This window comes from Crinia signifera, chromosome 11 (assembly GCF_055691185.1).
Source record: "Crinia signifera chromosome 11, ASM5569118v1, whole genome shotgun sequence".
Lineage (NCBI taxonomy): Eukaryota > Metazoa > Chordata > Amphibia > Anura > Myobatrachidae > Crinia > Crinia signifera.
Genome location: NC_139227.1, coordinates 46,677,872 through 46,693,614, shown reverse-complemented (window position 1 = coordinate 46,693,614; position 15,743 = coordinate 46,677,872). Strand labels below are relative to the sequence as shown.

Here is a 15,743-nt window from a genome sequence, read left to right as displayed (position 1 = left end):
CACCAGGCCTGTCGTAGTTTGAAGCAGCCACAGGCAAATCCAGTTTATAGATGTGCTGTAATGTAACCATAATGTATGTGCTCAGCTGTAGAACCCTTTACATGGATTTGCTCTTATTAAAGTTTTTCATGTTCTATTGACACATGTCACCTTCACCAAAGATGTTATGAAGTAAAGTTCTCCCCGTAATGTATAGCTTCAGTGTACGGTAAAGAGGATACAATGCATGGCACTTTAAGCTGGGGTAGTTGTACGTACAAATGCCAAGATGACGCACTTGAGAACTTAGGTTATATATGAGCGCTTGTACTTAAACACAGGGTGACAACTAGTGATCAGAACTCTTCCAGATACCCCCAAATCTTTCCTCGTCCTTGCATTGTGTATCACTACTGAAGGACGATACAACTACATTGGCTGATAACAGGCGGATGTTGCTGCCTACACCAATTGGAGGCGCGGGTTCCAACAGATTATATATAGGTGACATACAGGGTCTTTGTCAGTATTTGTTTTATTTCTGACCTTTCTTAGTAATGCAATGGCGTAGCCATTCGTGCTGGACCAATAAAGCAGACTAGCAGCTAAAGGTATTAATGAGGCATGAGGTACAGAGTGCCATGTTGGCGTCTCTGCACCTAGTGGGGCGATATGTTGCGGACTCCAGCACAATCAATGTTGGTGTTAACGTTACAGTAACAAGCTAATGCATCTTTGTTGTCCCAACGTTTTGTTGCACAGTTTAAATGTTTTGATTTGTTGAGCGGATGAAACAGGAATTTTGGTGCCGTAACATAATCATTAGACTGGGAGGACTGGAGTGTGTACAAAGGAAAGTTGTGATGCCTGCAATGCACAACCTGTTGTAGCTGATGCCAGAATTTTTTTTTTTGGTACTCTTTACCTAGAACGGCGCCCGTCGCGGGCATCGCGGGTACATTTATGGCTACCCGCGACGCGACCGACGCGATGCCCGCGATTTTCCCATTGAAAACCATGTTAAACCTGAAAAATCGCGTCGGTCGCGTCGCGGCCGGCCATAAATGTACCCGCGATGCCCGCGACGCGATGCCCGCGATTTCCCATAGGGAACAATGTTAAAAGGCAGATTGACCGCGATTTTACCGTTAAATGCCTCAATGACCGCGATTTTGACATAGGAAACAATGTTAAATGGGCCACAGAGCCCAAATAGTCCCCCTGAAGTCTTAAATGGCCCCCAAAATTTTTAACGCCACCCCACGATCAACGTGAACCCGAAGCGTGGCGAGCGCAGCGGTACGCGTCCTACGACCTTTTCATGCCCTACTATCCACGTCGGCGTGGAGTTGAGAATAGAATAGTGTGGCGAGCGCAGCGAGCCACCGAGCCCGAAGCGTGGCGAGCGCAGCGAGCCCCGCGAGGGGACGCGGATACCTTCACAGGTAAACGCGTCCCCTCGCGGGCTTCACAGGTGTCCGTGGCGACGCGGACACCTGTGAAGCCCGCGGAGGGACGCGTTTACCTGTGAAGGTATCCGCGTCCCCTCGCGGGGCTCGCTGCGCTCGCCACGCTTCGGGCTCGGTGGCTCGCTGCGCTCGCCACACTATTCTATTCTCAACTCCACGCCGACGTGGATAGTAGGGCATGAAAAGGTCGTAGGACGCGTACCGCCGCCCCTCGCGGGCTCGCTGCGCTCGCCACGCTTCGGGTTCACGTTGATCGTGGGGTGGCGTTAAAAATTGTGGGGGCCATTTAACAATTCAGGGGGACTATTAGGGCTCTGTGGCCCATTTAACATTGTTTCCTATGTAAAAATCGCGGGCATTGAGGCATTTAACGCTAAAATCGCGGTCAATCTGCCTTTTTAACATTGTTCCCTATGGGAAAATCGCGGTAATCGCGGGTACCCGATTTTGATGTACCCGCGATTTACCCGCGATTACCGCGATTGCCGCGATTTTACCCGCGATCCCGCGATTTCAATCGTGGGCGCCGTTCTAGGTAAAGAGTACCTTTTTTTTTTTTTTTTTTTTTTTTTTTTTTGTGGAGTCTGTGTGGCATCTTTGGACAAAGGATCAGGCATTGTCTGGGTCTATATATTTTTTTTTTTTTGTACAAAGAGCAACATTGTAATTCTTTTGGAATACCCTGCAAACTAAAGGTTTTTATTCTGCTGCAGAATAAACGTTCAATTAAACCAATATGAAGGTTTTTGTGTCTTCCGTTCAGGTAAGTACAAAGTGTTGCGTGTCTCCCAAGGGGTGGCCTTTACTACCGTGGGTTTGTTCAGAGAGTATAGGGGTGGGGTATTAAAGTCGGTATTCGAAATGTTGCCGTGTCAATTTCTGCAATTTGGCCATTGGGGTTGATTAGCAAAATCCTCATCTGTTTAGGCATGGCTGGGAGTTGGCAGAACTTTGGTAAGCTTTAAACAGTCATTATAGTTCAGGTTATAAGGATAGAACTTTTTTAGCACAGGTGACATAGTGTCTCGGTCAATTTGATTTAACCATTTCTTGTGTCCAGATGGCTATTCTCAAAATCTGGACTGTAATGTCAGAGTTTGAGGAACTCCTCCTTAATCCAACACCTGTGAGGGTGCAGGTGCAAGTGCTAAAATATATATAAATTGGTGGGTTAGAGATTTGAATGCATTGGAATATTTACACAGAGCACAGTTTTGCAGTGCTGCACCTTATGGTGTGTACACACGGTGAGGTTACCTTGCTACTCGACTAAAGATTTGATTGCTCTGCAATCTTTGCTATCTCTGTATTATTTACATACAATTCATACAATCTGCATTAGATTTGCACTATATAGTCATTGCTGCTCTGTCTATCTGGGTTTCGATCTGTGCTGTCACGGGAGCACGCATCGGGATCGCAAGGTAAAAAACCTGTGAGATCGGCATATGATCTGCATGCGATTTTTGATTATAGTCAAAATCTAATGTCAAATCTCACCGTGTGTAAAACAGCATAACTATGGAAAACTCCCTAGTAATACTCCCTTTTGCTAGGGATGGCCATTGACCATCGATGATTTGAAATCATTGATGGTTCATGGCTGATGTTGAATACTTTTGCCATCGATGGGTGGAGAACCAGATGGTTTCCCTCAATCGATGGAACAACAAAATGATGGTTTTTTTTTTTTTTTATATAAAGTGCCGGGACACAGAGCATATCTCCGCCTCCCGACAACCGGAAAGTACCGCCCTGTGTTTTGATTGGCCCACATGCCAATCAAACACAATGGATGACCATCGACATGTAAAAATATCGATTGTCAGCCATTGCATAGTTTAGCACTATCAATGGCCAGTTGCAGAATTGCCATAAATTGCAATGATGGCCATCCTTACTTTGTGCCTTTCCTAAATACCAGGTGGTTTTGAATAGCTTATGCTGGCTACACATCAGACAAACGTTCATCCAACTAGTTGGTTGAATGGAATAAAAATCTGGTACTGGATGGGAGAGAATGTAATTTGTACTGAAAATCTGGAAATGGACAAAACCTGTCGCTCGGACAAAATAATGTAGTTGTATCTGTTTTGATTTAAATAATTTCACTGAATGTTCTTGTGCATTTTCCTGTGTTTGTGAGCAAATTGCTCTTTGTCATTTGCTCCTGTCCAGTACCAGATTATTACTCCATCCAACCAACTAGTTGGATGAAAGTTGGTCTGATGTGTGGCCAGCATTAGCATCTCTTCATCATTGTAATAACCCCTAGACAAAGGTTCTCAAACTGGATCATCACGTCTTGTTTTCATATTTTCCAGGTCTTGCAGAAATAATTAGCTTCACCTAAGTATTTTAAAATGTGTCTGAGTAATAAGCACACCTGTGTTCCTGTCTGGGTGGGGGGGTCGATCTTAGAATGCACACCTGATATACATGAGGTGTTATCATACTGGGACTTGTAGTTCTGCAAAGAAAAACGTGGTGCAGATGCACACTCCATATTATCAATCAATAATAGAAGTTCTTGGTATATTCATTGGCCAAGAAATATTTGGCCACCAACCAGCTTCACGGTGACCTCATTTCTGGTGGGTCCCTAATACTAGGTTTGAATCTGGGGTGTGGAAACCCAGAAAGGCCAGCATAAACCAGTCACCCCAGGGCAGCACACAAGTGAAAAACTAAGCTATAAAAGTGTGTTAATAAGAAAGAAGCAGGAGCTAGAGGTTAAAAAGTGAAGTGCTAGAAAGTATAATATTAGTGAAAATAAATAGTGCTAAATTTAGCACTATTTATTTTCACTAATATTATATGTGCGTTAGGAACAACCAACTGCGAAAATATTAGTTGCGGCCATCTCTGAATCAGGTGCAGGGATTGTAAACGAAGCGGGGCAGGAATTTGTGCTTTAATTTGTGTGAATAGCAACTGTAGGGACGACCATTGCAGAGATCCCTCTTCCCCTGATGGCTGTGGAGTGTTGGCGATCAATGGGTTTCTGTGCAATCTCACATTGGAGTGATCAGTGCTGGCCCAAGTGATGGGGGATAGATGCAGTGCTGATGCTTTCTCTACAATAATTCCAATAAACTGCGGCCTCATATGGAGTGATACTAAGGTTATGTTTATTGGCCCAGCAACTGATGCAGAACCCAGCTGTAGCCATCCCTGGTTTCTTTACACCAGGGATGGGGAATCTTTGGCTCTCCAGCTGTTGTTGAACTACACACCCCAGCATGCCCTGCAACAGGTTAGCATTGCCAAATAGAAAAACTAGCAGGGCATGCTAGGATGTGTAGTTAAACAACAGCTGGAGGGCTGAAAATGTCTCATTCCTGCCTTACACTGTTGATGTGTATGTGTGTGCTGTATGGCCCATGTTTTCACCCAGGTCATAATGGTGCAGTTACCAATCCCTCAGCTATACTGGTATGTGTAGTCTCATAACAGCTATGTGACCCTAATACCCAGAGACCAGTGTGTTATGCAAAGGGGTGATAAAGAGAGGGAGGTACTGGCTGCAGCTATAGGGCCTGCTGAGGCTTGTAGTACAGAGAGAGATGCAGGCTGCAACTATAGGGAATGCTGGGGTGGCACAGGCTGCAGCTATACGGCCTGCAGAGGCTTGTAGTGCAGAGGGAGGTGCCGGCTGCAGCTCTAGGGCATGCTGAGGCTTGAAGTGCAGAGGGAGGTGCCGGCTGCAGCCATAAGGCATGCTGAGGCTTATAGTGCAGGCTGCAGTTATAAAGCACGCTGAGGCTTGTTCAGAGGGAGATGCAGGCTGCAACTATAGGGAATGCTGGGGTGGTGAAGGTTGCAGCTATAGGGCATGCTGAAGCTTGTAATGCAGAAGGAGAGGTGCAGGCTGCAGAGATAAGGCATGCTGAGGCTTGTAGTGCAGAGGGAGGTGTGGGCTGCAGTTATAGGGAATGCTGGGGTGGTGTAGGCTGCCCGCAGCTATAAGAAATGATGGGGTGATGCAGGCTGCAGCTCTAGGGCATGCTGAGGCTTGTAGTGCAGAAGGAGGGACAAGCTGGGGTCTTGCAGGCTGCAGCTCTATGGCATGCTGAGGCTTGTAGTGCAGAAGGAGGTGCAGGCTGCAGTTATAGGGCATGCTAAGGCTTGTGCAGAAGGAGGTACAACGTACAGGGCAGGCTGCAGCTCTAGGGCATGCTGGGATGATGCAGGCTCCAGCTCTAGGCCATGCTGAGGCTTGTAGTGCAGAAGGAGGTGCCGGCTGCAGCTATAGGGCATGCTGAAGCATGTAGTGCAGAAGGAGGTGTAGGCTGCAGCTATAGGCAGCTTGGGGCCTGTAGTGCAGGGTGTTATCAGCAGTGCATGCTAGTTCCCATCATGCACCGGGTAAATACTATATTGTATCGGGGAGAGTGAGCTGGGGACATTGCAACCTGAATATGTGAGGTAGGTAGATAGCAAACCCAGATCCGAGCACAGAGATAAAGCTGCTATAAGGGCACAGAGCAACTTCCGCCCTCACCTGACGCCACTTCCGGCTATGGGCTCATCGCTAGCAGCCGCGCAGCAGTGACGTCTCAAGTAGGCTGAGTGTGTGATTCCCGGTTACGCGTTCAAGAGTTGCCGAGGAGATGTCGGTGGTGTTCGTGCCCGAGAGGCTGCGAGGCCGCTGCCGAGTCCCGGAGGACAACGTGCAGCGGGTAAGAGGCCGGGTCATCACCCCTGGGAGATGCCGAGTGTCCCATCACCCCCTCCCCCCAATCGCACCCTGGAGAACACCCCCGTCTCCCCATCCATCACACCCGGGAGCAGACCCTCCCCCACTTCTCACCAGGGGATCCTGACTACGGTACTAGGGTCATGCTAGCAGTCCGGGCACTATGGATAGCCAGGCTTGAGCGCAGGGGACTTTATTTAGGTTCTTATTCAGGACATTCACTTTTACAAGGGTTAATAAGTTTTGGGCCATATGTTTGACACCAGAAATCAACACGGGGGTCACTCACATATGACCCACAAGGTATTGGTCAGAAATAGGACACTATAGAGGGCATAGGTCCCAGATTTAATTATTTTTAATAAGCTGGGGTCCTACAGTGGTTAAACAGCGTTGGTCAAAGAATATTACACTTGAAACCCACACAGGGGGGGGGGGGGGGGTGTCACTTACATATGACCCACCTGCAACTGACTTTGACCAACAAGGATTTGGGCATAAAATGGACATAGGTACCAGATTTAATCATTTTTAATAAGTAGCTGGGGTCCTGCAAGGGTTAAACATTATTGGACCAAAAAAAAAATGTACACTTGAAACCCACACAGGGGAGGTCATTTATATATTGGGGCAGTACGGATGGTGATGGTTAGCTTTACTGCCTCACAGCACTGAGGTCATGGGTTTGATTCCCACCATGGCTCTAACGGTGTGGAGTTTGTACATTCTCCCCATACGTGCATGGGTTTCTTCTCACATTCCCAAATATATACTGGTAGGTTATTTGACTCCTAACAAAATTAACCCTAGAATGTCTGTGTGTGCGCATGCACATGTTGTAGGGAATATAGATTATAGAATATAGATATTGATGTGAATGTTCAAATGTTCTCTGTAAAGCGCTGCGGAATATGTATGCGCTATAGAAGCTGTTAATAAATAAATATGCAATTTCTTTTGACCAAAAAGGATTTGGGCAGAAATAGGGACTAAAGTGGCTACTTAATCAAAATAACTTCCGCACTCTTTTTGCCCAAATCCTTATTGGTCAAAAGAAATTGCAAGTGGGTCATATGTAAGTGACCCCCCCCTGTGTTGATTTCTGGTGTCAAATGTGTGGGCCAAGACTCATTGGGGCAGATGTATATAGCCTTAACAAGAGATAAATCCAAGGGTGATCAGGAGAGATAAACGTCCAGCCAATCAGGTCCTTACTGACTTTTTTTTCAAACACAGCCTGTTAAAAAAAAAAAAAAAAAAGGGAGGGGGGGGGGGGGCAGTGTCATGCGTCATGTACACCTCTGTGTAAAACATTGTTCTTGAGCTGCCTATTTGCCCGAACCATTGAAGGATTCCTGTGTACTTTCTCACAGAGTGTACACACTCCAATTATTTTCGCCACCAAAAGTTCATTTGTGACCATTACTTTTGTATGTACTATATTCAACATTAATATTGAAAGTTATTTATTTTGTCACACGTACTGCTATTTTAGTATTAGTTCTCTAATAAAAGTCAAATTTTAATATATTTCATTCATCATTATTTACAAGCGTGCCCCAAAAACCTCTTTTGTTCTTCCTTCGTCACCCTTGTGACAAAAATACTTTTACATGCCAGTTAGCAGGTGATTGGCTGGACGTTTATCTCTCCTCCATCACACTTGCATTTATCTCTTGTTAAAGCTTAATACATCTGCCCCATTAATCCTTGTAAAAGTAAATTTCCTAAATAAGAAGCTGGACATCTAAACAGCCAACTTCCACCTCATGTACTTCAGCTATTTTGATTTTTTGACTTGTTGCACAAGCAGGGATATTACTAAAACCTGGTCTGTTAGAGTGTTTGGGAACGTTACTGTGCGGGGTGTGTACATTGTGTGCTGCAATCTCATGTCACATCTTCTGTTTTCAGTTGCTGGAAGAAAATGATCAACTGATTCGCTGCATTGTAGAATATCAGAGCAAGGGCCGAGCCGCAGAATGTTCCCTGTAAGTGTCAGTCATACTGCAGCATTTCTGCCCCCTGTAGGCACTCACGCTGGGACGGGCATCGCAGCACAAGTCACTGAGACATTGCTAATGCCATTCTTGTTCCCTGTAAGCGTCCCCTCGCATCACACTGCAGCTCCTGCACCAATCATAGGCCACTCATGCTGGGACAGGTCCCACAGCACAAGTCACTCAGGCACTGCTAATGCCATATATCATGGGTCCTCAAACTGAGGCCCTCCAGATGTGGTGAAACTACAAATCCCAACATGCCTTGCCAGTTTTGCTATAAGGGAGTGTTAAAACGGTGGCAAGGCATGCTGGGATTTGTAGTTTCACCACATCTGGAGGGCCGCAGTTTGAGGACCCATGCCATATATATAATCCCCATAGCTGCTAGGTTCTGTCTGTGATGTATAAAATGACAGGATGTCAGTGTGAATGTGGGGGTCATGGGGATGATTTATGGAATAAGCAGTGCCACAGCCACTTAGTGACCTGGTCATTTAATGCTGCTGTACCAGGCCATAGAAGTTGTCTCCACAAGGCTTAGTAAAACCTTTGATACAGTAATATCCCATACACAATTTACCTGTACTAACCTGTATTTACTGCTTTTCAGGTACCAGCAAGTTTTGCACAGAAATCTGATCTATTTGGCGACAATAGCAGATTCCAGCCCTGCAGACCCCCCTCAACCAACACCCTGAGTGTGTACTCGTATACCTGTATGTTATTACATTATTTATAGCCTGACCAGGCGAGTAATTCTGTGTTCTCATAATGATAAATCTGCCTGGACACTGAAGAATTGTCACCTTTCAAGATCTCAACGTTTGTGATGCTGGTTATATTGCAGCTGTGTCCACCAGGTGGCACCAGATACTGATGTTGTACTGGAAACTCATTTTCCTTGTGAAAAGATGGGGTAGGGAGGTTCTTGATTGTCATTTTTCCAATTATGAGGCATTAATTTATGGCAAGCGGTCAGAGATAAGCCTGCGTTACCTAGAAGTTCCTTTTAAATACGTCAAATAAAATTCTGACCCTCTCAACCGGTGACTGTCAGTGTTTCTATGTTCTAGACCTCTCACCAGGACTTAGATGAATGTATGTGTCTGTAGGGAGATGGATGATGCCTTTCACATAACTTCCCTCCACCCTTCTATGTTAATACCAAAGTCTAGCACAGGTAGGAAACCCCAACTGGCCATCGCGGCCCATCACATGGGAAAGTATGTGCACCTCCGTCTTCATTAGAGGGTTTTGTAATATTTGCCGCTGCTGAGCAATTGTGCTGCAAACTCAGGTTATTGTGGTACCCAAAATAAGGCCGCAAATAGCGAATGCTATACTGGATTTGGACTTACACCCGCACATGGCATCATTTTATTTTTCACCAATTAGCATCTCTCTCTGCCTCTAAGCTGAAGAAAGCTTTGGGTACTTGTGTATTTTGGCGGCGCCCACGATGAGGATCGCGTCCATCGTGTGTGAAAAATCAGGTCCATCGCGTCGTGTGCATTAACATGGCACACGACGCGACCGACGCGATGGACGCAATTTCTCCATAGGCTTCAATGTTAAAATATTTAAACATTGAAATCGTGTCGGTCGCGTCGGTCTTGTGCCATTATAATGGCACAAGATAAGATGGACTTGATAAAGTCCATTTTACATGGAATAAAATGGGAAATGGGCCAATATGGCCCATTTCTCATTGTATATGTCCCCGTCATGTCCAAATATAACTGCCCCCCCCCCCCATTGTGAGCGGCACCCCAGTATTGACGTCAACCCGAAGCGTGGCGAGCGCAGCGAGCCCGCGAGGGGCGGCGGTGCGCGTCCTCCGACCTTTTCATACCCCTACTATCCACGTCGGCGTGGAGTTGAGAATAGAATAGTGTGGCGAGCGCAGCGAGCCCCCGAAGCGTGGCGAGCGGACGCGGACACCTGTGAAGCCCGCGTGGGGACGCGGATACCTGTGAAGGTATCCGCGTCCCCTCGCGGGGCTCGCCACGCTGCGCTCGCCACACTATTCTATTCTCAACTCCACACCGACGTGGATAGTAGGGGTATGAAAAGGTCGTAGGACGCGTACCGCTACGCTCGCCACGCTTCAGGTTGGCGTCAATACTGGGGTGCCGCTGACAATGGGGGGCATTTATATTTGGACATGACGGGGCCATATACAATGAGAAATGGGCCATATTGGCCCATTTCCCATTGTTTTCTATGTTAGATGGACTTTATCAACTACATTTGATCTTGTGCCATTATAATGGCACAAGTCCGACGCGACCGACAGTATTTCAATGTTAAAAATATTTTAACATTGAAGCCTATGGAGAAATCGCGTCGCGTCGTGTGCCTTAAAGTTAAGGCACACGATGCCCGCGACGGGCGCCGCCAAAATACACAAGTACCAAGCTTTGTATTACTTTCTTTGTTTACTGTTTCTTTACAATGATTTGTACCATGTACCTCCGTAACCACTGTTTGCAAAGCCAGTATGCTGTACCGTCACTAGTTGCACAGCTTGTTGCTGGCAGGGTGTGCCAGCTTTGGAAGAAAAGTGCTAAATCCAGTCAAACTCATGCTTCAGTTGCCATGCTAAATAAAAATAATATTATTTCTGCTGTCTTGGAGCAGCATGATCAAGATGGTGCCGCTGATGGCTGCCTAGGAGCTGTGCAGCTCAGCCAAATATGTTCCGTGTGTGATACTTGTACTGTCTCTGCTTCTCTGCTTGTATTGTTACCTACCTGGCTGTTTCGGCAACCAGTGGCGCCGCTGATGGCTGCCTAGGCGCTGTTCAGCTTGGCGAGTATGTGCTCCCTATGTACTAACTGTACGGTCTCTGGTTAATGTTACCTTCCTGGCTGTTGCAGCGACCAGTGGCGCCGCTGATGGCTGCCTAGGCGCTGTGCAGCTCGGCGGGCATGTGTTCCCCACATGTAATGCCTTCACACACACCCCCCCCTTCATCCCTGCTTGATGCTGCACTGTAAATCCACCAAAAAAATCCTAGTGTGCGCAAGCATACATGGCCAATAAAGTTGATTCTATTCTAAATAACTACTACCCTGTGTCTAATCCAGGCATTCCCAACCACGGTCCTCAAGGCACACCATTAGTGCAGGTTTAAGTGATATCCAGGCCTCAGCACAGATGGTTTGATCAGAATCCCTCAGATACTAATTAAGTCACCTGTGCTCAAGCTTGTATATCTAGAAAACCTGCACTGTTGGTGTGCCTTGAGGACCGTGGTTGGGAATGCCTGGTCTAATCGTTATTTCCCTCTAGCTGTGAGCAAGTATACAGAGAAAGCATTAACACACCTCTCTTATACTTTAACCCTTTCAGGCCCAACATCTAGTCAGGCTCACCAGCCCTAGCACTAGTAGCAGATCCAGTGGTGAGCCACTTTAAAATAAGAATATTAACATTGTTCAACACTCAATTTAGAAAACTACAATTTAAATCAGACTGCAATGGGTTAATCCCGTTGCCATCTTGGGCTGAGAGACTACAGAGCAGATGATCTTTAGGTCATTATATCCTGACATTTAGGGGCCAACATGGCGCCAATTACAGTAGCTAAACATTCCTGGGTGTGAGGGGAGATTAGCATAAGGAAAGGCTACGAGCGGCTTTCACCCAATCGTCCAGGCATCACTTTGCAGTCATCGGAGAGAAACACCAGGAACACCCTACAGCTGTTGGCATACTCATACAATATGTCGTTCTTTTGCCAACAAGGTCTGAACGTTGATATTCACAACATTGACTTGCTCATTTTGTCAACATTACAGGTTTATGGTTAGGCTGAGATTAAGATTGGGATTGGGATATCACGGCGGTCAAAAGACCGGCCTTCCGATATGGAGAATCCTGACAGGGGCCCTGTAAGTGACCTAGCCCTGTACCCCTACCTTCTGGCAGCCTAATCCTAACCAACCCTGGCATACTTGTGTTTGGGATGTCAGCACCTTGATCTATGTCAAAGTTCTAGCTGCATCCCAATCAGGGCTATAGCAATAGAAAAACATTATGTTGACACAATGTCAGCATAACATCCATTCAGACCATGTTGACATTCTGTACCAGACCCGTCATGCAGGACTAGAATTTACCCATGAAAACACCAGTTATTACCCAAGTTATTTAATAACAAAGACACAACAGCTTCTACTGTGCTGTTCTCTCCCTCAATGGACTGCTATAGAGCGCTGGTCCGTCATATCCATCCTGCCAAAAGGAGTTGTCTATTAAATGACCAGTTTACTGAATCTTTATATAAATGGCCAAATGTAGGTTGGGAAAGTGTATTCTTTTAAGACCTCCACCATACATTGTGTACAAGGTCCATACTGTGAAATGGGCTTAACACCTTGTACAAGGGCTCTTATTCTGGTTCACTCGCAAAGCCAAATTCCTACTCAAATGGAAACCACCATGTGCACTGCAGGGGGAGGGGGGGGGGTCAGATGTAAAATGTGCAGAATTAGATTTGGGCGAATTATTTTGTTTCTGTGCAGGGTAAATACTGACTGCTTTACTTTTACACTGCAATATAGATCTCGCTTTGATGTAAAAACCCCACTCAAATCTAATTCTCTCTGCGCAAGTTACATCTGCCCCACCTGCAGTGCACATGGTTTTGTCCATTTGAGAAGGAATTTGCCTTTGCTAGTGAACCAGAATAAGGAACAAGGTCCAAATTGTCAGATCTGCAGCAGTACAATCACACGTGCAAATAAGAAACCATGAGATAAGGTCACACTATTAAATGTATCTTTAATAAAGCAAATAGTTATTTTACTTACAGAAGCTTTAGAAGTAAAATACAAAATTTACAGTTCCAGTTCAGAAGTGTTTGCTGGAAAAGAGAATGTGGGGACCAGGCTGGCACAGCGCCAAACCCTTGCACTTGGCAAAGGCTCTGAGGGGTCGTGCCAAGCGCAGCGCTCCTAGAGAGAAGTGGTGCCCTCTTCTCTCGCCAGAGGGGTCGCTGAGCAGGAAAAATTGGAAGCCAAACATAGCACCTACATGGTCAAAGCTTCAACATATAGAAAAATGGTCTCAGGTTTCAGTTTCCGCGAATCGTCACATTTAATTTAGAAGACTTCAAAATACGAGTAAAAAAAATATATATATATAGTCTGTGGAACATTTAGTTGGCACTTTGAGACGTCTGTTCAATACAAATATATACGTCTATCCATTAATAAGACCATAATCATTTTGATAAAATGTGGGGAAGATTAAGTGCAAAGGGCTGCGGAGGCGGGCGGGGGATGGGGATTATTTGGGGAGACTGAAAGTGAACCATTTGTTAAATCTATACACGACTAAACGTTTAGAGCCAATCTTCAAACAAGTGGTACAAAATATCCTTATAAACAGACGTAAAAGGAAAAACAAATGAAGCAAATCCACGGGGGTCTGTGCAGAGCACGTCACTGGGGAGGGGGCTATATACAGCACACAAGTCTCTGTAAACATAGAGAAAATGAAGACTTGATGGGGGACAAAGACGGTTCACACGGCACTAAAGTAACGTTTGGGGGCCACTATGAAATATGTCTCTGTACAGAAGGAGCGGGGCAGAAAGGACGTAACTGCCTGGGTTGGGGTGTTTTATATAGTTTAGTGTTTTATACAGATTTTTGGTATAATTAGATAAGCTTCGTAAAAAAACAAAAACCTCTAAATGTGCTTCAGCATTGCCGCGCTGCTGCTGAGTAGGTAAGCCTCCTCTTGCTCACAGTAACCAGTTTAACGTATATTTGTGATATAACAATTTAAGAAAATACAAAAATAAGATTAATACTGTCAATACTTATTTTTCTTTTCAAACTAGAAAATAGGGGGGGGGATTTAACAATAAGGGCTGCTTCAAAAGATGAAATGACATTTTAAATACATAGAAACTATATATATATTTATATATATAAAGAATATTTTGTAACATCGATTAGGATAAAATGGGAACTCTGTACATAAACAATTTCAATTTCGTCATAAGCACCATTATATGTATCTCTGTAGCCACTTTGGTTGGAAGCCACACAACTCGTGTAGGTACGTTACCATGGCACTGCTAAGTGACCTTACGCTTTTGTTCTTTAAAAATATAAATGTTTTATCCTTTAATCTACCTGCTAATTAATTTAGTTTATTTCTGAGCCAGCTCACATAGATTACATTTTTTTTTTTTTTTAAAGAATATTGAAAGACTTTAATATCCCAGAATGAATTTTTCCCTCATCGGGAGTTGAGTGTGCATAATGCATTTGGCCATATAGAACAAAGATACAAATATATATTTAAAATAAAAAAAAAAAAGGAGAGAGGAACGAGGGAGATGAGGAAGGGAGATTACCTGCAGCCACCATGCAATCAATTCTGCACTACACCCCGTCTATATGAAATGAACAGGCCGTACTTTACTGCAGTTTAAGATTTCAGCCCTCAGTGGCTTGAACAGAACTGTATACAAATTAAATTCAGGGCCTTCATAGGGGCACTAAAATAATCAGGTGTGCCTTTAACTGGCACTTCTTTAAATTAGGGGTTTATTTTTATTTTATGGGCCTGTGCCCCTCATCCCCGGACAATGCTAAACAACATAAAAATACTAGGACTGCATCTTGGTGCTGCTCTGAAGATGCTTCAATGATGTAGAGTTCGGAACTATGAACTGGTTTCATCTCAACTATCTCAGGTTCCATAAAGTTACTGGGAGCAGGAAAGTACTGATCTGGGGATTGGTAAGAACGGGGGAGATTTAAATGGTCCAGAATGGGGACCACACTACAAGTTTGGAAAGATCAAATGGTAAAGAGTATTCGGAAAGGGGATTTGCTAAAGGACTATTTTGTAGTGAATCTCTCTTCTATAATTTAGGGTAGGGGGATTAGAACAGAATCAGTGTGCCGGGACTACACTCGTCAACACTAGCAACTCCAGGCTTCACCGAAGGCTGTAGGAAAGGAGGTCAACTCAATGTTGTAACGTAACAGGCTTTAAATCTATTTTTCCCAACACAAGATCAAAACCAAACACCTCAAATTGTTTGCACCTCAATACATCACCCCTCCCTCCCCAAAGCCATCAGACTGCAATAACCACCTCCCCCCTTCCCCATAGCAACACAGTTGAAATGGCGTTTCGGCCGCTGGGTCAGAACTGGTGCAAGTAGGATGGTCGGCGTTCGTGTTTCATCTGGAAGGATTTAAAGCCCTTGTTTGCTTGCTGAGATTGCTGCTGTGCGTAAGCAAACGTGGAGGAGATCCCGGCTGGAGGAGCACAGTCACTGGCTGTAGACCACACTGGGGACTGTAGTATTTGCATTGTATCGTTCCATTGGCTCACAGGATTTGTCATGTGGTACAAAGAAGAACTCTGATTGGGCAGTGTACTGGTAAGCGGAGAGGAGTGCTGCCACGGTGCTTTAGGCGGCCACGTTTTGGTTTTGTTCTCCTGAAACACAGTAAGAAGCATGTTTATCCGGGGACTGCTCACAGGCATGTGCTACTATGTGGATTTACCAATGCACACATGGGCTTGTGTTGCCAAGACTTCTGCAGCTTATTTCTG

General features: G+C 45.2%; 2 protein-coding genes across 2 annotated transcripts in view; one reads left to right on the top strand and one right to left on the bottom strand.

Moving 5' to 3' along the window:
• The first annotated feature begins 5,965 nt into the window (after positions 1–5,965).
• SS18L2 (SS18 like 2) lies at positions 5,966–9,193 on the top strand. Its single transcript, XM_083165669.1, has 3 exons — positions 5,966–6,130; positions 8,062–8,138; positions 8,761–9,193. Exons 1-3 carry the CDS (start codon positions 6,062–6,064, stop codon positions 8,846–8,848), a joined length of 234 nt encoding a protein of 77 aa, XP_083021795.1. The 5' UTR covers positions 5,966–6,061; the 3' UTR covers positions 8,849–9,193.
• A 3,725-nt stretch (positions 9,194–12,918) lies between these two features.
• The window catches only part of GARRE1 (granule associated Rac and RHOG effector 1), a 63,478-nt gene continuing 60,653 nt past the window's right edge, over positions 12,919–15,743 (bottom strand). Inside the window, exon 14 of the mRNA XM_083164129.1 lies at positions 12,919–15,626. Within this exon, the coding sequence (XP_083020255.1) occupies positions 15,327–15,626 (300 nt within the window). The 3' untranslated portion in view covers positions 12,919–15,326. The remainder of the gene's footprint in view (positions 15,627–15,743) is intronic.